The sequence below is a fragment of the Silurus aristotelis genome, assembly GCF_946808225.1.
Source record: "Silurus aristotelis genome assembly, chromosome: 17".
Lineage (NCBI taxonomy): Eukaryota > Metazoa > Chordata > Actinopteri > Siluriformes > Siluridae > Silurus > Silurus aristotelis.
The window spans coordinates 3484176-3504260 of record NC_139590.1 but is presented as its reverse complement, the minus strand read 5'-3'; the positions used below and the strand labels follow the sequence as shown (position 1 = coordinate 3504260).

The following is a 20085-nucleotide window of genomic DNA, read 5'->3' as shown; positions in this document are numbered from 1 at the left end:
CACACACACACACACACACACTACGTAGCTCCTCTGAGTGCTCACCAAACCCGAGTTTTCATTATGGGGCGTTACACAGACAGACAGACAGCATGGAAAGATGAACGGAAGGAAAAGAGGGGGAAAAAAAAAAAAAAGAGATACAGATCAAAGCAAAGCAGTTCTTTGGAAGTAGAGGTATGCTGGTCACTCACTTGCTCATCCTCCTCTTCAATGTCATCTCGAATACCCCTGGAAGAAACAAGCGGAGAAAAAAAAAAAACTTCCCTGCGACTCGCTCAATCACCCGTGGAAGACCCCTAAGTGCATTTAACCCCCCTCCTTCTCCCCCCTCATATACACACACATAGATACACAGATATAATAATAAGGTCTTAATGAATACTAATGAACTGGAAACTTAGTAAAATAGTGCAAGTTAGAAGCGAATATTAGGATTTGGGTGAAAGTTCTTACTTGGTCAGATTTTTCTCTTTTTCTTTCTCCTCTAGTTTCTTCATGTCCTTGGCTGCTTGGTTCTATGTGTTAAGGAAAAAAAGGAAAGACAGATTAGATTAAAACAGCACTTTCGTTTCTAAATCAATGATGATGTTAGATTTCTTTATTTTGTATAAGTGATTCAGTGATGCCCTGTAGGATGAGCTTTTAGCTTTTTTTTTTTTTTTTTTTTTTATCTCACCTCCACCTCAGCCATAAAGGCATCGAGAGGGTCGTCATCGCTGTCTGATCCGCCTCCGCCTCCACCTTCACCACTTCGTCCTCCTCCTCCTCCTCCTCCAGACTGCATCTGTTGCCTGGTAGGAGAGTTCTCCGCCGGGATATACGGCAGATCTGCTGCGTTCGATTCCTCCTCATCGTCCTCGAAATAGCTTGAAGAGAACAAGGCAATTTGAGTATAATCATTTTAAGTGCATTATATATATATATATTTTTTTTTTATTAAAAGTAAATTGAGTAAATGACTCTAAATATTAGTTCAGGTTTACAACGTAAACGTCATTATTACGTTTAGATTACTGCTCAGGAACTCGGATTTTTCTTCAAGCCCCGAAGTTAATACTGGTATTAATACTGGTCTAATATCTGACTCTCCTCACTTATACGTCTTCGTTTTGTCTATGTGAAAGAGCTTATAGTAATTGGTAAATGCCCAAACTGTCTGTTTGTGGTGCTGTGACCAATGAAAAATGGGTGTGTGGTGGAATCTGGTGTCTGATAACAAGATTTTAGGCACAGTGCTCAAGACTTTGGCGCTCGATTTGGCAACTTTACAGACCAATTTAGCAACTTTCAAATAAAGAATTTCAATTAACAAAAAGAACAATGATTCTCTTTTTCAATCACAAATCACCACTGTTTCCCAATAACCAATCAGAAATCACCACTGGTTTTGTTTCCCCGACAACCAATCACTGATCATTACTGTTTCCCCAACAACCAATCACTGATCATTACTGTTTCCCCAACAACCAATCACTGATCATTACTGTTTCAACAACAATCAATCACTGATCATTACTGTTTCCCCAACAACCAATCACGGATCGTTACTGTTTTCCCAACAACCAATCACTGATCACCACTGTTTCCCCAACAACCAATCACTGATCATTACTGTTTCCCCAACAACCAATCACTTATCACCACTGTTTCCCCAACAACCAATCACTTATCACCACTGTTTCCCCAACAACCAATCATTGAACACCACTGTTTCCCCAACAACCAATCATTGATCACCACTGTTTCCCCAACAACCAATCACTAATCATTACTGTTTCCCCAACAACCAATCATTGAACACCACTGTTTCCCCAACAACCAATCATTGAACACCACTGTTTCCCCAACAACCAATCATTGAACACCACTGTTTCCCCAACAACCAATCCGGGTAACCACTGTTTTCTCAACATCCAATAACTGCTTCTTTTAGGTTATACCAAACGTTTAATTATTTTGTAAACATTATAAAATACCAAATAATGACTGGTCTTATTGTCATCAATTAATTATTTTCTATTCTTCACTGTTTGCCCAACAACTAATCACTGTTTTCCAACAACCAATCATCAGTGCTTTCCCAACAACCAATCACAAATCACCGCTGTTTTCCCAACAACTAATCACGATCATCACTGTTTCTCCAACAACCAATCACTTCCTAACAAACATTTTAGAACAAACAGTAACTTATTTTGTAAACATTATAAACATAAAGATCTATTCTGACACACAAAAAAAACAGTTCTAGTATGTTGTATTCTAAAGAAATGCCCCAGCGTGCAATGCAATACACATTAGAGGGAGCAGGTGACGTCACGGGGAAGGTTTTTTTTAAATCACGCTTGAACTACATTTCCTCCTGGAAAGATTTACCGAAGCTATCAGTCAACACAAACCTAAAGCTCCTACACCACCAGTTTGCAGGAGACATCATGCGGTGAGAGTAACGGGTTCACTCACGCGTTTTCCTCGTCGAAATTCGCGCGTTTGGTTCCGATCTTATAGAACGCAGGCAGCTGCTGGTTTTTGCCGAACCCTCCTGCCGAACTGCCCGGCGCACCAAACGCACTGTGGGCCGGCGGGTTCAACCGCGGCTCCTCTTTCTTCCCCGCGGAGAGGGAAAATCCTCCGAAGCCGAAGCCTCGCTTACCACTCGGTCCTCCCTTGTTCCAGTTCATAGCTGTAGTTTTACAGTTTTTACGCGTCTGTTTCAGAAAAATCAAAAGACAGTCGGTGTATTATTTAGAATAAAATAATTATCTTATGTCAACTCTAATATTCATGATAAATATCTAATAAACAAGCTTGATCGTTCCCTAACTAGCCAACTAGCTAGCTAGCTCGTTCATATCGCGAGTGGGTGTGCGCAACATAAAGGTTATCGCCGTATACTTCCTTATAAGACACAATACAGGGAATAAACATTTTTTTAAGATTTGGAGGTTCGTCAAATTGTGAAATAAATAAATAAGGGGGAGGCATGTGTGGAGAAAAGAGAAGAAGGACAGGCGAAGTGTTTACCGTGTTTTACCGTCGTTCCCTTGCAGGCCGCCCGTTGTTGCGTACTACGTCATCAACAGTCGACGCGTTTTGTGTGCTTACGCTTTCGAAGGGTTTTGATTCATAAGTGTCTGATAATCTTTTGGGTTATGGAGTGTAAAAGTATACAGACTTATTTAATAATTATTAACATTTATTTATAAAACAATACAATCTATATCTAAATATATATTAAATATTTTAATATTTAATATACACAACAAATAATATTTATATTTATTTATATATATATATATATATATATATATATATATATATATATATATATATATATATATATATATATACATATATATATATATATATATATATATATATACATACACACGGACACACACACACACACTCTATTTCCAAAAGTATTTGGTCACCTGGACATAATTAGGGTATGTGATTTTTGAGCAATAGATTCCACATTTAGTCACAATTTGCTTTTATAATTGCCCCCACTCTTCTGGGAAGATGTTCCACTAGATTGGAGTGTTTTTATGGATATTTGTGTTCATTAGACACAAGGGCATTATGAAAGGCAGGTACTGATGTAGGTGAGGAGACCTGGGGTGCAGTCAGCATTCACATTCATCCCAACGGTGCTCATTAGGGATGAGATCAGAGCTTTATAGCAGGCCACTGAAGATCTTCCTCTCCAAAGCATGTAAACCAGATCTTCAAGGAGCTCACTTTGTGCACAGGGGCATCGCCATGCTGGAACAGGTTTTGGGTTTCCAAGTTCAAGTGAATGCAAAGTTTTATTATAGCGCATCTAAAAGACCTGTACAATTGAGTGCTTATATACAGTACAGACCAAAAGTTTGGACACCTTCTTATTCAAAGAGTTTTTATTTTATTTTCATGACTATGAAAATTGTAGTTTCACACTGAAGGCATCAAAACTATGAATTAACACATGTGGAATTATATATGAAATTATATACATAACAAAAAAGTGTGAAACAACTGAAAAATGTCATATTGTAGGTTCTTCAAAGTAGCCACCTTTTGCTTTGATTACTGCTTTGCACACTCTTGGTATTCTCTTGATGAGCTTCAAGAGGTAGAAATGGTCTTTCAACAGTCTTGAAGGAGTTCCCCGAGAGATGCTTGGCACTTGTTGGCCCTTTTGCCTTCACTCTGCGGTCCAGCTCACCCCTAAACCATCTCGATTGGGTTCAGGTCCGGTGACTGTGGAGGCCAGGTCATCTGGTGCAGCACCCCATCACTCTCCTTCTTGGTCAAATAGACCTTGATGCCTTCAGTGTGACTCTACAATTTTCATAGTCATGAAATATATATATATATTCATTCATAAGATCAGTGGCAGGCCATTAGAGTCAGCAAGGCCTTCTCTGCTGGCCTAAACCATATCAGAATCACTGACTTGCTTTTGAATACATTTTTTCCATGAATATGTATGAAATTATTTCCATATACTTAGGTGTGCTGCATATATTAGAGTCTTTATCCAATCAGATTTCACTGTGAGCACTGCTGTCTTTTTTTTTTTTTTTTAACCAAAATCTGTTTCTTTAACCAGTCAAATTGGCACCCAATCACATCTGCATTTTGACGTCCTTTGATTAGATTGTCAGAGAGTGCATAAATCAGAGCTCGCAAGAATCGCTGAACCCGCATCTGTAGCAAACTGTACAAGCTCAAATATATACGTCTGGATTTAATAGATGTATTTTTTATTCATTCCACAATGACTGACAGAGGAGGAAATTGATTTGGTCACAGCTATACCTCACATTCACAAGATGGACTTTTCAAGGAAAGCTGGACATTGTGAGGAAAATGTCGCCCAAACAGTTGAAAACAGATGTTAAGCTTTTTCATGAACCATTTATACTTTTGTAGAATTTGCACAAGAGCACACAATTTGCCTTAATTTCTGTAACTGTAAAGGTCTGTCTGTCTGAAAATTAAACGAAAAAGAGAAGATCAGTTTTATCGTTAAACGAGTCGACTCCTGAATCGGATCTTCAGCCTGGCTGTAGAGTAACACATGCGCAGTGGTGCTTGGGGCGTGACGCGCATGCGCAGTGCAGACTACTGGACGCAGCTCGGGGGGAAGTGACAGGAGGACATAAACAGACTGAATGAAACGCTTTGTGTGTAATTAACCCGGCATTAAGAGGGGGAATTCCGAGCCAGCGAATACTTTCTTTACTTCAGGAGTAAGTGGAATAAAAAATAATATATACGTGTATATTAACCAGATTGTGGAACGGTTAGCGTTCATGGTGCTGCTGGAGGTTTCACTCTGCATAGCGTGTGAACTGGAATGGAATTAAATGTGATCCGGTGAAATAAATCGTATAACGAAGCGGTTTTATAAATATAAATGAAAACAATTAACATAAGCGGCGGAGCGAAATCATCTTATAATGCAGCGCGGTTTTATTCTTGATTCTGATTGGTCAGAAGTGATGGTTTATTTCCTATAGAAAGTAGTACCGGCTGTAAACCGAATCACGGTGCTGTATTAATGCGCTCAAATGAATATATTAATGCAGTAAGACATTTTCTATTCGGTTCTTCACCAAGAACCGAATCTCGTTTATTGATTTGAATGAATATTCATTTTATTTCATTTCGTTCCTTTGATCAGAAATAATATAAAATGTCACATTTACAATAAGCAGATTCCCAACACGTGGAAATAATTAAAATATGACAATGTAGCTAAGGACAAATGTCTGCTGCTCCGTTCTTCTGTCATGTGACTTTCATAATTATTGTAACAATAATGTCAAGATTTCAGGCTGCAGGAATATTCAAGGAAAAAAAATACAAACATTTACTGCTTTTGTGTTTAAAATTATTCCAGATGTTCTTGTCGGATCCGATTTTGACGGTGTAGAAGCTCATCTTATTTAGGATCCATGTCTTTTTTGGTGAGTGAACGCTTCATAATTTATATTGTACACTACAGACAACAATGCAAAACGTTTTATGGTTTTTGAGAGAAACGTCTATTTAGTTTTGACGTGGTGAACTCGGTAATTTAACGCTATAAAGAGTTGACTTTGACCGGACAAATATATAAATAAAAACTTTATTTCCATTGAAAAATCCTCCCTTATCACGAAGAACAGCTTTGCACGCGCTGAGCATCCGGACGCTTCGTTTCTCCGAACATTCAGCTGAAATCCTGTGCTGTGCCTCCTGTAAAACTCACCAAAGATGTTCTTCACTAGTTGGAGATTTCATTCTTTCTTTTGATTGAGTTCATCCCAGAGCAGTTCAATAGGATTTAGGTGCGGTGACTGGGCAGGACGTTCCATGATAGACGTCAATCCAGACGTCTGTCTGCTCTCTAAATAACACTTGGAGTTTGGACGTATTTGTCGCTTCGGCTCATCGTCTTGTGCGGTGAAGTCGCTTCCAATGAGCCGCAGTCCAGACAGACTGTATTGTTTATAGCTGGATGAACTCTACTGTACTATACATGGGACTGATTGTTCTGTTTTATTGTACTCGAAATCTTTGATAATAAAGCTGCGTCAGTCAAGCAGATTACAGAGAAACATGCTAAGTATAACATTAGACTAAAATACAGTTCAGTCTATCTTGATTTCTGTGGACGTCTGTTCTAGAAAAATAGCCAAACTGTTTTGTGTTTCAGCGTTGGGTGTCAGAGAAACTGAGCGTGGAGAGCCTGAGAGATTTGGACTTATTTGGCGGTGAGTACTTACCCAACTCCGACCTCCGCGCTATTGCTGTACTCATGCCATGCCCGCGTGGCCGACCCTAGACCGGTGATGCGGAATCGGAAACAAGGCAAAACCAAATGGATTCAAAATAAAACAATAAAAATAATCTGAAGTTCACAATGACCACGTACATACAAGATCACGTGAGAAGTTTCTGGATCTTGGTTAGTTGGCGGTGTAAGCCGCTCGTAGTAATTCCCTTTAATCGCACACCAATCGTTAAAGGATTTTCATCGTAATACCTTATCGTACACTCAAGGTGTTATTGGGACGGGAAATAAAATCGTACACTAATGCTTAAGTCATGCTGAAGGGAAAGGGGAGTTCATTTTAGGCTTATCCTATAACCTCTTTAAAAATGCATAATCTTAGCCAATGTAGAAAGAACTCTGGTTGAACGGCACAAGAAGTCTTTTCCAATTGTAAGTAGGAGCTCAGGGGTTAAGGCTCTGGGTTGATTGTGCAAAGGTTGGGGGTTCAAGCCCCACTATCACCCACTAAGCAAGGCCCTTAACCCTTAAGGCTGTGTTCTGACCCCAGCTTCCTAGCATCGCTGAGATATGCGAATAACTGTGCTGTAATGTACATGTGACAAGTATAAAGTACCTTTTATTCCTTCATTGCTGATTTACTTCAGCAAAACTCACAAATGCTTTTAGTGTAAAATGGAAGGGTTTTTATACTGTAGAAATCATTGGAAAAAAACAAAATAAATCTATTTGTTCCGTTGTCAGAGCTCAATACGGATGTAAGACATTGCTTATAGTTCAATTTAACTCAACTTAGTGTTTCTCCATTAGCATAACAGGCCACGCCCCCTGACTTGATATTTATGGTTTACCCAGAGCAACCTTTTAAATACTTAAACCACTGAGCTACCACTTTTCTTTATGCTATTACTAGTTTCAGTTATATGAAGTGTAAAGATCTTCGGCCAGGGTGGTTAAGGGCACAATAATCCCCAGTGCAGATAATTTATTCCAGAACCTTCCCATGAGCTCCAAAATGGCCACTATATGTACAGGCTTTTCTCTTATCATATAGCAGTCTGATTTGTTGCTTTTTCTAAAAAAATATCCATGCTTTGAAGTTTCAGCATTATAAGGTCATATTTTTTGAGCATGTTGCCTGGGACTTCTTGTGCAAATCTACTTGGCTACAATACCACATACCGTATCAAAGTCTACTTGTGAGTTTTTCTTTGCGTGTTTTTGTTTTATACGGCTCTCATTTTGCTGTCGTTGTGATTCATTCCTGGCTGCTCTGCTATTTGCTTGCATGTGGCTGCTCTTCCTGTGGCGTAAACGTGTATTTCGATGTTAAGTCCCCTCAGAAAAGCGTACACTGATAAGTAAAGTGAGTAGATCAGGTAAGATGAAATTTCCTTTCAAACATTCATCCGCAACAAGCTGATTTTCTAAAGCAGGTGGATATGCATTGTGTATCAAGGGCAGGTAGATCTTTGTCTCTATAGCAACCATGTCAGATGAATTAAATGATTTCTGTAAAATTTCATGTTCTTTACTATTCCGTGGTAAAGGATGCTGACACTAGGAGATGAAATGATGACAAAACTCCACACTTCACTCCTATGTTATGGTCTGTGATACAGGATATTCATTCATTACAAGGCTTTAGGCTTGGAAAGAGATGAATAGATATGGAGCCAAGTGTGGGCTCGATATGTGAGTTGGTAGGTTTATTGGATGGATTGAGGGTGTGCTTGAAATGTGGGTTTGATGGGTAGGTTGCAAGATCTGGGCAAGAAAGAGGGCTTCATTGACTGAAGGGTGAGCAAGGTTGGTCTTAATGTGTAGTTTAAGGATCACCAAGAGTGTGCTCAGTTGGTGGGTGAGTTGGTATTTGGTTTGAAGTGTGAGACAGGTGGGCTTAATCAGTGGGCAAGGTTTGAGAGGATAGGGTGGACTGGATGCGGAGGGTGAGGGTGGACATTGGTGGGCTTGATTAGGAGGTTGAGGGTGGCCAAGGCAGGGCCTGTTTATGGGTTGAGGTTGAACAAGGGTGGGCTTGATTTGATAGGTTGAGAGTAGACTATAGTGGGCTTGATTGTTAGGTAGAGGGTGGACAAGGGTGAGCTTGGATAATAATTGGGAGTGGACAAAAGTGGGCTTGGTTGGTAGGTTAAGAGTGGACAAGTGTGGGCTTGAATGGTGGCTTGAGCGTGGACAAGGGTATGCTTGGTTGTTAGGTTGAGGGTGGACATGGGTGGGCTTAATTGATAGGTTGAGGGTAGATAAGGGTATGTTAGATTAGGTTGAAGGAACAAAAAGGTGGGCTTGGATAGTGGATTGAGGGTGGACAAGGGTGTGCTTGATTGGTGGTTGAGGGTGGACAAGGGTGGGTTTGGTTGTTAGGCTAAGGGTGGACAATGGTGGGCTTAATTGGTGGGTTAATGGTAGACAAGGGTGGGCTTGATTGGTAGGTTGAGGGTGGACAAGGGTGAGCTTGATTGGTAGGTTATGGATGGACAAGAGAGTGCTTGGTTGGTGGACTGAGGTTGGACAAGGGTGTGTTTGGTTGCTGGGTTGAGGGTGAACAAGGGTGGCTTGGTCGTTAGGTTGAGGGTGGACAAGGGTGGGCTTGATTGGTGGGTTGAGGGTGGGCTTGATTGGTGGGTTGAGGGTGGGCTTGATTGGTGGGTTGAGGGTTGGCAAGGGTGGGCTTGATTTGTGTGTTGAGGGTGGACAAGTTTGGGCTTTGTTGGTAGGTTAAAGGGTGGATAAGGGGGGGCATTGTTTGAGAGGATACAGAAGACTTCAGCAAAAAACGTTGCATGACTAGACCCATGACCAGCTTCTTGGTTTGCACTTGCAGCTTTTGCTGTTTGCTCTAGGTACTCTATAAACAATGAATTCGAGCTACCGTTAGTGTTTGAGTTTTGTCATCAGGAATCTTCCAAAAATTAAATCGGTTACAGCTGAATTCTGTGCAGAAGGAATGTATACATTTAAATGCAGCCCCCAGAAAGCCGTCACTAACATGGTGCATGGCAGAAGCTTTATTGAGGCATAATGTCACATTATCACCTCCCCATTAAATCCAGGTTGTTTGTGTATCTGTGTGTCCTTTGCGTCATTCACGTGGCGCCTCTACCCAGACCAAGCTCAGGCAAGCCCACTCAGGAAAGTAAGTGCGGGATCTCTTGTTTGCTTTTGCAGCCGTTCCATCAGCCCATGTGTGCGTGTTTGGGTGTGCATTGGACGCGTGAGCATGAAAGGCTAAGTGCGTTTATTGTTTGTGAGTTTTAATAGACCTGGTATTGTAAAAGTGTGTGTGGTTCCATCCCCTGTGCTTGAGTGCATGCACTCTCATCGTGTTGCTGTTTGGCTTCATACATTCACACACTTTACTCAGATAGATTGGCCTCATTTAAGTAAGATCATCAATTCTGGACTGGATTCAAGAAATAGTGGAATGTAGAAAGTACACATTTGCTTTGGTCTAAAACAGGATCCAGTCCAAGCAGAGATTATGGTTCAGTGCTAGCAAATAAAAGAGTAGAAGTCCAAACCCAAGGACTGCCAAAAGGGCCTTAATGCTTAAAGCATTTGTCGTTGAACCTGATTTTGTTCATTTATGGAGTGAACTTTTGAGAGGCAGTTAGATGTAGCCTAACTCCAGTCAGGAATGGTGCAACGGTCACCGCAACATAACTGCTTCTTTTCCAATAACATGTTTTGTTCATTTACATTTATGGCACTTGGCAGACGCTTTTATCCATAGGGACATATATTTATCTAATTTATTCAAAGCTGAGCTGAGCAGTTCAGGTTTAAGGGCCTTGCACAAGGGCCAAGCAGTGGTAGCTTGGTGTTGTCGGGATTTGAACTCACAACCTTCTGAGCTGAAGTTTAACACCCTAACAACTAAGCTACCACCTCCCCACCTCCTCTTACACCATTGATACCATTGATTGATATGACCATCTCCATAACTGAGGCCAATGCTACAAATTATTGGTTACTTTCTAAATAATAAAAGTTTATCGCTAATGCTAATAAATATATATATTTTCTTTTTATAACAAATATGTTATAAATGATGCATTGCAATACAAATTAAAACTTGTATCCACTGTTTTAAATCGATGCATCACTTTGTTAACTTTTATGCCGATGCGACTCAGTGGATTTTATCATCTTGGACATGCGGCTCTTTAATATAGAATAATCGTAATTATCTTGCTGTGGTGTAGGAGGAGAAAAATCCAAGACGTGCAAAATAACGTGAAAATAATCAACCAGTTGTAACAGTTGATCTTACATTGGCCCTGTGGTAGTCCTCGGACCTTACGCACAATCCTTTGGTCACTAATAAACACTAATTTGGGATTGCGATGATCTGTTTTCGTGACTGTTGTTTCATTAAAGCTTTGATCATGTCTGCTTTGTGGGCTGTACTGGTCTCTGAGCCACACTAATTGACTCCCTGTTTTAGTGTGTTTGATATTTTAGTTGTGTGTGTGTTTGGTGGTGATATCACAATGCTTGAAGATGAAGAGGCAGTGATGGCTTCAGCATGGAAAGCGACATGGCATTTCATGTGTTTGACTTGACAACACATGACCAAGTTCCATTCTCTGGCTTGGCCTCATTGTGTCACTTTCAGAAACGGTCTTGGCAAAATCTTGGAAATTTTGGCAAATTTACTTAAAATAAAAAGTGAAAAAAATAAAATTCACATGTACGTAAATATTCACAGCCTTTGCTAAATACTTTGTTGGAGCTCCTTTGGCACCAATTACAGCCTCAAGTCTTTTTGAGTTTGATGCTACATGCTTGACACCTATTTTTGGGGAGTTTCTCCCATTCTTCTTTGCAGAACCTTTCAAACGCCATCAGGTTGGATGGGGAGCGTCGGCACACAGCCATTTTCAGATCTCTCCAGAGATGTTCAATCAGGTTTAAATATGGGCTCTGGCTGGGCCACTCAAGGACATACACAGAGTCAACCCATAGCCACTCGTTTGTTATCTTGGCTGTGTAATGATGGTTGTTGACCTGTTGGAAGATGAATCATCACCTCCGAGGTCCAGAGCGCTCTGGAACAGGGTTTCATATTGGCCAGGTGATGAGCGGTGCCTGGTTTCCTCCAGACATGACGCTCGGCATTCAGGCTAAAATCTTCTTTGTTTCTCATGATCTGAGGGTCCTTCAGGGGCCTTTTAGCAAACTCCAGGTGGACCGTCATGTGCCTTTCACTGAGGAGTGGCTTCCGTCTGTCCATTCTACATACAGGCCTGGTTGGTGGAGTCCTGCAGATGGTTGTTCCTCTGGAAGGTTCTCCTCTCTCCACAGAGAGCTCTTTTAGAGAGACTATTGGGTTCTTGGTCACCTCCCTTACTAAGCCCCTTCACCCTGATCAATCAGTCCGCTCTAGGAAGAGTCATGATGGTTGCAAACTTCTTCTTTTTACGGATGGTGGAGATCACTGTGCTCATTGAGACTTTTAGCGCTGCACAACATTTTCTTTTTCCTTCTCCGGGTCTGTTCCTTGATACAATCCTGTCTGTGGGGTCTCCAGACCATTCTTTGGACTTCATGGCTTGGTTTGTGCTCTGACATGCACTGTTAACTGTGGGACTTCATATAGACAGGTGTTTGTCTTTCTAAATCATGTAAAATCATCTGAATTTACCACAGGTGGACTCCAATTAAGCTGTAGAAACATCTCGAGGACGATCAGTGGAAACAGGGCTCCAATGAGCTCAATATTGAGTGTTGTGGCGAAGACTGTGAATAATTATGTACATGTGATATAAAATTTGATTTGTATTTTTTATTTTGCAATAAATCTGCAAAGATTCTTTGATGTAAATCTGAGTCGTTTTCAGGGCTGAACGTTATGTGACAAGGCATTAAAAATGACCTTGGACTACTGAAAACCTTCACAGAACCACACAAAATGTTTTTTTGTTCTTGTTCAGTTGCTTGTAATTTGTAAGACAAGTATTTATTTTTACATTATTCAAAAAGACACAAGGTGTGTATTTGTTTGTGTGTCTAACAAATACCGTGTCCTGTTCCAGGCCCATGAGGACAGTCGTGAATCTCTGAGCCCCCTCCCACCCCGGGACACGATGGGAACCTTCTTACCAGACAGCAGTGCCTACGAGCTCCTCACCGTCATTGGTCAGCCTTTTCTTTCAATTATATACCATCCATTTCCAATCAAATCTCAAGGCTCTATATCTTGAACGATAAGGAGTTCAATCAGTAGTGTGTGTATGTGTGTGTGTGTATATATATATAGTTATTAGTGGTGTTCTACCTGAATCAATCCACCTCTAAAAGCCATCATTATGACACCACAACTATAGAAACCATCAGTATCCTAGAGAAACGCAGTAGAACAGAGCACTGCATCACACACAGGAATCTCATACAGCGAGAACAAATGTCGTCACTAAAGCACGAAACCCAATGAACATGAACATGTCTCCTTTCACTGTAGCCGCAGCCGCACCTTCCGCATACATCATCTGCAACGGAAGCATCGATATTCACCTCATCAAGTGACCCCGGGTTTTTCCTGCATTTTTGTGTATTTTTCCTTCATTACGGTTTTCCTGCCGATTTGAAATGAAGGCAAATTGTGCAAATTCCACAGGGAAAAAAGCGCAAAAGTAGAAACGGATGAAGAAAAAGCGTAACAGCCGTTCTTTAAAAGTGCGTCTTGTAAATGAAATAATAATAATAATAATATAAATAACAAAAAAACAGCTTTGAATTCCAAAATATATTTGCGCTCGTACAGTTTGCTACAGTTTGATAACTCTCACTTGTGCACACTCTGACCAAATCAAAGGATGTGAAAATGGCAACATTATCGGATGCCAGCTAAACGGCCCTGGCTTCAGCAACTCGCAATCTAATTGGTTAAAGCAACAGCTTCGTTCTTATGTATTTAATGCTACCAGGAGCCTGCAGTGCGGATTTCTGTAGACAGATTCCTTTGACCCCGGTACCACACGATGTGACGACTGAAATTTGATTGGATAGAAACAGCGTATAGATACATTCCTGGCAGCAGCACACCCAAGAGGAAAGTTATGAAATGAACAGAATAAACTATTGGAAATAATTTCATATATATTGATGGAAAAACATCTCAGCGATGTCAAGAGAAATGGGAGGCACCTGAGCTAATTTATAAGTGTTGTCGCAAAGGGGATGAACACAGAAGAACGTATATATATATATATATATATATACATATATATATATATACATTTACAGACATTTCTATAATTCTGTTTTCATGTTGTCATTATGGGGTACTGAATGTAGATTATTGAGAGAAAGAAAATATATTGGAACGATTGTGATATCAGGATGCACGTGCAGGGGGTCTGGATACTTTCCGAATCCGCTGTGTGTGTATGTATGTATGTATATTATATTATATTATATTACAAAAAGAATCTGGATTGTTATTGCATAACAAAATATAAGAGCCAATCAGGAGTTAATATGCAAATCGAGATTTTTAAACGAGAAGAGGTTTGGAATCTGCATATTTATAGAATCTGTAAGAATTCTAGAAAATCACACTGTTGTTTTTTTTTGTGTGTGTGTGTGTGTGTGTGTAGGGCACGGTCTGGAGGACCTGATGACAGTGAACTTGGCTCGATACAAACCCACCGGAGAACGCGTCACTGTCCGAAGGATTAATATGGAGTCCTGCACCAATGACATGGTCAAATACCTGCAGGTCTTTAATGCCACCATTATTCCTCGCACCTTTCTTCATACTTTTTATCCATTAATAGTCATGTTGCATGTTGTGGAACGTCCAGGACCTAAAATCCACTGTACGGTCAAAACTTTGTGGCCACCTGACAATAAGATTTTATTTCTAGGTGTCTAGGAAGATGTTCCACTAGATTTAGTGGAGATTTGTGCTCATTTAGACACAAGGCTGTTAGTAAAGTCAGGTACTGATGGAGGTGAGGTGAGGAGGCCTGGGGTGCAGTCAGCGTTCACATTCATCATGTTTAAAACTCGATAGCAGGAGATCTTTCACTCCTACCCATGTAAAGAATATCTTGATTGGCTCTTGTAGTTCTGGTGAATTGAACATTTCATGCCTCCTCTGTGGATGAACCACATATGGCTGGAAAAGTAAGGTGTCCGAATAATTTTGTCATTCTAGCGAAGCTCTTGTTCACATTATTAACAGTTTTTTTTTTGTTTTTTTTTTCTTGAGACGATGAACTTAACAGGATTTTGTTCTGCCAGGAAGAAATCCACGTCTCGAAGTTGTTCCATCATACGAGCATCCTGCCGTACAAGAGCATCTTCATCTCGGAGAACGAGTTATGGGTAATCGCGCCGTTCATGGCCTACGGTGAGCGACGAGGGACATGCCGACATGTTGGAAATGTGGTGTGTTTTTTTTGTTAGTAAGAGATGTTAGTGTGTGTGTGTGTGTGTGTGTGTGTGGTGTTTCTCCAGGTTCAGCCCGAGATCTGATCAGCACTCACTTTACACACGGTTTGAGCGAGCTGACCATCGCCTACATCCTCCTCGGAGTTCTGAGGGCACTGGAGTACATTCATCACAACGGCTACGTGCACCGGTAAGGAACAGCATTGATCACACACACACTCACACACACACACACATTTTAACATCTCATTCGAACCAAAAATATTCCTCTTTATAAACCGTCTTTCTCAGTCGTGTAGACTTTTAGCTCCGCCCACGACACGCCTCCAGGAGCTCTGCTGTTTTCGGAAAGAAGCGTAAATTCGTATCGTTCTTTTAGAAACCGAATCAAACGAAAGACACTTCAGAGATGTGAAGGATGAAGTGTTACTTTATAGGTACTCAAGATTAACACGAGATTTACGTCCCCTTTCAAGGACCCCAACAGCCTTAACAACATAAATATAATTATACAATAAATAAGTAAATATACAAAATAAATGCACAATTTAAGAAGCAAGTCAAAAATGATCTGCCAGTGCGGTGAGACAATTACACACAAAAAAAGAAAACGTTTCTAGGGTTTAGAAAAGAACTACATTTATTCCAAGCTGTCGATTTAGTCCTAATTAACCCTGTGAAGCCTGACATATAAAATAGGGGTTTTTTTTGGAAATTGAAGCTTTTACAATGTCTTTAAACTAAAAATAAATAAATAAATACAAAAAATCTATTGATTATCATTTACAAATGTAATTCATTATATATATATATATATATAAATAAATAATCTGGGCATTTATGCCAATTTACTGATCAAAACTATGTATTTTATAACAAAAACAAAGACTGATTATTGTATTTGGAATTTGCACTCCTACTCATCATCATTCTTCATCTTCCCATAACTGATCTAAAGTCAGGTGAAGTGCCATCAGCATGCCCATGACCATATCAACACTGTAAATACATACAGAATTTGTGTATTCTGAATTTCTTATCTGAATTGGTAAATATAACGTATAGATTATGATCATCATTTATTTTACTGAAAAGACAAATATTAGCAAACTACAACATTAGATTGGATGTACAAAAATCACAAATATTTTATTTCCACTTTTATGGAATCAGTTAGAAATGATTTTAGGATGATTTTCGTTTTAATTAGTTTAATAATTAATAAAAACTTATTTGACATTGTGGTAGGAATAATGCAGATTGCATCATGCATCATTATTCACCTGCTGTATTATATTTAATACGCATATTTTCAACGCGATTTTACTATAACATTCTTGAACAGATATGTATTAATTATTCGTTGCTTCAAAAAAGTAAAAAAAAAAATTTAAATCAGTAACAACATTTAATTTATTTTTACCACAACTTTTTTAATAATTATTTTTAATAATTTAATTAAATCGTAAAGCCTGCTGCTATTGACTGCAGAGCATAGATCACTCCACTAGGGGGCAGAAGACAAGTCTGAGATTGTATTCAACAGGTTTTTGAGGAAAGTATTGTGAATGCAGGTGGTGCAGAGGTCTCAGAAACTCCTGAATGTCAATGTGTCGCAGTGTGATTGTGAAGTGTTCATTTGCTGATATTAAAGTGACATTGAGGTGTTTTTTGGGGGAAAAAAAGAGTTGGAGAGAACGGAAAAGTGTAGAATGAAGGTGGCTTTCAAGATCCTGGTTTCTGATTTGCTACCAGTGTAATGTTTATTGACTAAATGGGTGTGTGTGTGTGTGTGTGTGTGTGTGTGTGTGTGTGTGTGTGTGTGTGTGTGTGTGTGTGTGTGTGTGTGTGTGTGTGTGTGTGTGTGTGTGACTTATATAGGAGTGTGAAGGCGAGTCATATCCTGATCTCCGCAGATGGACAGGTGTATCTATCAGGTCTGAGGAGCATCTTCAGTCTGATTCGACACGGCCAGAGAGCACGCGTGGTGCACGACTTCCCTCAGTACAGTGTTAAAGTGCTGCCCTGGTTAAGCCCCGAGGTGCTCCAGCAGGTAGGAGTGCACACACACACACACACACACACACACACACACACACACACATTTGTGTGGTCTGTCTCACATTTGTGTGTATTTTACTATATGGACTATTTTCAAAAGTATTCAGACACTTGACTTTCTTTGCTTCTTCCTCAAACTGTTACCCCAAAGTTGGAGGCACACAATTGTATAAAATGATTTTGGACGAGTTTGCATCGTGTGTGTGTGTGTGTGTGTGTGTGTTGCCAGGATCTTCAGGGATATGACTTTCGCTCAGACATCTACAGTCTGGGAATTACGGCTTGTGAGCTGGCCAATGGTCATGTGCCATTTAAAGATATGCCCGCTACACAGGTAGACACACACACACACACAGACACACACACAGGGGTTTGATGTACTTCGGTCTGACTCATGACCACTGTTATTTTTCTTAGATGCTGTTGGAGAAGCTAAACGGTATAGTCCCGTGTCTGTGGGACAGCACCACCATTCCGGCGGAGGAGCTCGGGATGAAGTCTTCGCGTTCGGGGGCCGACTCTGGGATCTGCGAGGGCCCCGGCGCCGGAGGGTCGCGCCACACTAACGGAGAGCCGAACCCTTACAGCAGGACGTTCAGCACACACTTCCACAACTTTGTGGAGCTGTGCCTGCAGAGGGACCCTAAGAACAGGTGAAGGTCACGGCTTTGGGGGCGGAGTCAGAGTTACACTTACTAAATTTTTAAGAGTGTGTGTGTGTATGTGTGTGTATCTGTGTGACCCCCTGTCATATATTGTGTTGGTCCCACTTTTGCTGCCAAAACAGTCCTGACCAGTTGAGCATAAACAGCATTAAATTCTACAGCAATGTGAGCTGAGCTGCTCTGACCGTCTAGACGCGCTCAAATTCTTGCGCTAACCCATTTTTCCTGCTCCTTACACGTCAAATTTGAGGACAAAATATTCTCTCGCTGCCTAATAGATAAATCCCACCCACTGTTTGCTAATATGAAATGTAGATCATGTGACTTTCTTTTTTTTCTCTACTCACACAGACCGTATGCTAGCGCTCTGATTGGTCACTCCTTCTTCAAGCAGGTGAGAAACCGACGCTGTGTGTGTGTGTGTGTGTGTGTGTGTGTGTGTGTGTGTGTGTGTGTGTGTGTGTGTGTGTGTGTAAAGTTCTAGAAATATATCACCTGTATTTTCGTTCCCTCACCACTAGAGGGTGCTTCATCCCACAAGCTGTCAAAAAAACAAAAAAACCATGGGACGTGGATTTAAATTTTATTGGATTCAATTGGATGTAATGTTTTGGTTCCTTTTTAGATAAAGCGGCGTCCGTGCGAGGCCCTGCCCGAGTTGCTGCGTCCCGTCTCGCCCCTGGGTAGCTTTGAATGCGTGCGGCCTCAGGATCAACCCTCGGTGCTCACCGGCCTCAGCCAGCTGGAAATAGACGACTGGGACTTTTAACAAGAACTGAACGTACGAGGAGATCAGTGGAGGAAGTAGCAGCGTGTGCATGTGACCGGGGGCTGATGATAAACCGTACAATATCAATATGGCGATAAATTGAGAAAGAAATTCATCTTTTCATCTTCACCCCTCCATGACTCGATGTCCCGACGTTCAAAATCAATATCGGGTCTTCAAGTATGGCGAATCACTGTAGGGAGCAAAAGTATTTGGACACCCAGACATAAAGTCTTAAAGCCATAAACATCCCATTACTCATTTAGCTTCCATTCACACTTTCAATAAGTTTTGCTCTTCTTGGTTCCTCTACATTCTGGAGTGTGCTACAAGGGTGTCGGTAAAGTCTGGTGCTAAAGAAGGTGACGTGGAGGGTGCATGAAAAAAAATCATAGAGTTCTAGAGCGCTATAGAAGGAGATCTTCCACTAAAACCGCTGTATCTTCAGCGTTGCACCTGAGAGGAAATTTTCATGCTGTTATCTAAAGACGTCCTACACAGTAGTGAGCCTTCAGCTTTGTGGTAACAGTTTGGAAGATGTTGAAGAACCACATGTGGTTGGAAATGGTGGGTGTCCCAACACTTTTGAACACACAGCGTTATGAGGGTTAAAGAAGATCCGGTTCTGCGCTATATATATTTTCTAATTGGCGTGTGAGCATACAGGTGTGTATACAGGTGTGTATAGTTTTCAGAAACGGGTTGAAGGAGGGACTGTTTTACTTTCTCTCTCACAGAGAGGTGCAACGCCAGCAGCCGCCGCAGCTTCGTCCGAACCATGACGCAAACACGCAAGGTGCATGAGTCTGAAACACACACACACACACACACACACACACACACACACTCACACACAGCAGGTGCTTAGTTTTGCGCTCTCGTGCGCTACTGAGCATCGTTACACGTTTTGTAGCATAATAATGATCCCGGAACCGAGACGCTCTGAATGTGTAACCGTTTTCTTGCCGCATGCTTGAGCTCCCAGACGGACGTCGTGAAGCTGCACGGCTCATTGTGCCAATACGTTTAGCTCAGAATGTACATTTAACGATTGTTTCTGCATTAGTTCTGTTCATCCTTTTTTTCTTTACTTTTCTTTTTGTTTTTTTTACTCAAACTACCAGCAGAACGTTCGCTTATATACAGGTGAATGTTGAGGAGAAATCCAGAAACATCAGCAGGTCTACACTGATCCCTCAGTGTCCACGCAGGACCTTTTCACATCTTCCTTCATTCAGTCATAGCTCTGATTACAGTGTGTTTGTTTGGGGGCTTTTTTTGTTTGTTTTATTTCTGCTGAAAATAAATGTTGGAAGGTCCAGCTGTGCAAAAAATAGTTGTTATTTTCCAGATGTGTAATAAAATGGAAAAAAAAAAATTATAAAAACTAAACACCA

The 20085-nt window shown here is 40.7% G+C and overlaps 2 protein-coding genes across 6 annotated transcripts in view; one reads left to right on the top strand and one right to left on the bottom strand.

The window, feature by feature from the left end:
- Positions 1-3121, bottom strand: part of ddx42 (DEAD (Asp-Glu-Ala-Asp) box helicase 42) — an 11401-nt gene extending 8280 nt beyond the window's left edge. The window contains exons 1-5 of the mRNA XM_083566863.1: positions 3028-3121; positions 2467-2711; positions 680-869; positions 457-518; positions 195-231 (exon numbers count right to left, since the gene is read on the bottom strand). Coding sequence (XP_083422989.1) covers positions 195-231; positions 457-518; positions 680-869; positions 2467-2684 — 507 coding nt within the window. The 5' untranslated portion in view covers positions 2685-2711; positions 3028-3121. The remainder of the gene's footprint in view (positions 1-194; positions 232-456; positions 519-679; positions 870-2466; positions 2712-3027) is intronic.
- Positions 2312-20085, top strand: strada (STE20 related adaptor alpha). Of its 5 annotated transcripts, XR_014537619.1 has the most exons (14): positions 5073-5243; positions 5897-5963; positions 6695-6752; positions 9901-9929; positions 12832-12934; positions 14395-14516; positions 15044-15152; positions 15260-15383; positions 17075-17246; positions 17484-17588; positions 17672-17907; positions 18271-18313; positions 18545-19834; positions 19867-20085. XR_014537619.1 is itself a non-coding variant. In XM_083567026.1 (13 exons), exons 2-13 carry the CDS (start codon positions 5952-5954, stop codon positions 18686-18688), a joined length of 1257 nt encoding a protein of 418 aa, XP_083423152.1. In that variant the 5' UTR covers positions 2321-2443; positions 5897-5951; the 3' UTR covers positions 18689-20085. The 5 variants fall into 5 exon arrangements, 4 of the variants coding, with proteins under 4 accessions (XP_083423154.1, XP_083423152.1, XP_083423151.1 ...); XM_083567026.1 differs by lacking the exon at positions 5073-5243 and adding an exon at positions 2321-2443 and having other exon boundaries at positions 18545-20085; XM_083567025.1 differs by having other exon boundaries at positions 18545-20085.

Coding starts and splice junctions, on each gene's coding strand:
- strada (XM_083567026.1), top strand. Junction 15,153..15,259: donor CGCGCCGTTCATGGCCTACG/GTGAGCGACGAG, acceptor GTGTTTCTCCAG/GTTCAGCCCGAGATCTGATC. Junction 17,589..17,671: donor AAGATATGCCCGCTACACAG/GTAGACACACAC, acceptor TATTTTTCTTAG/ATGCTGTTGGAGAAGCTAAA.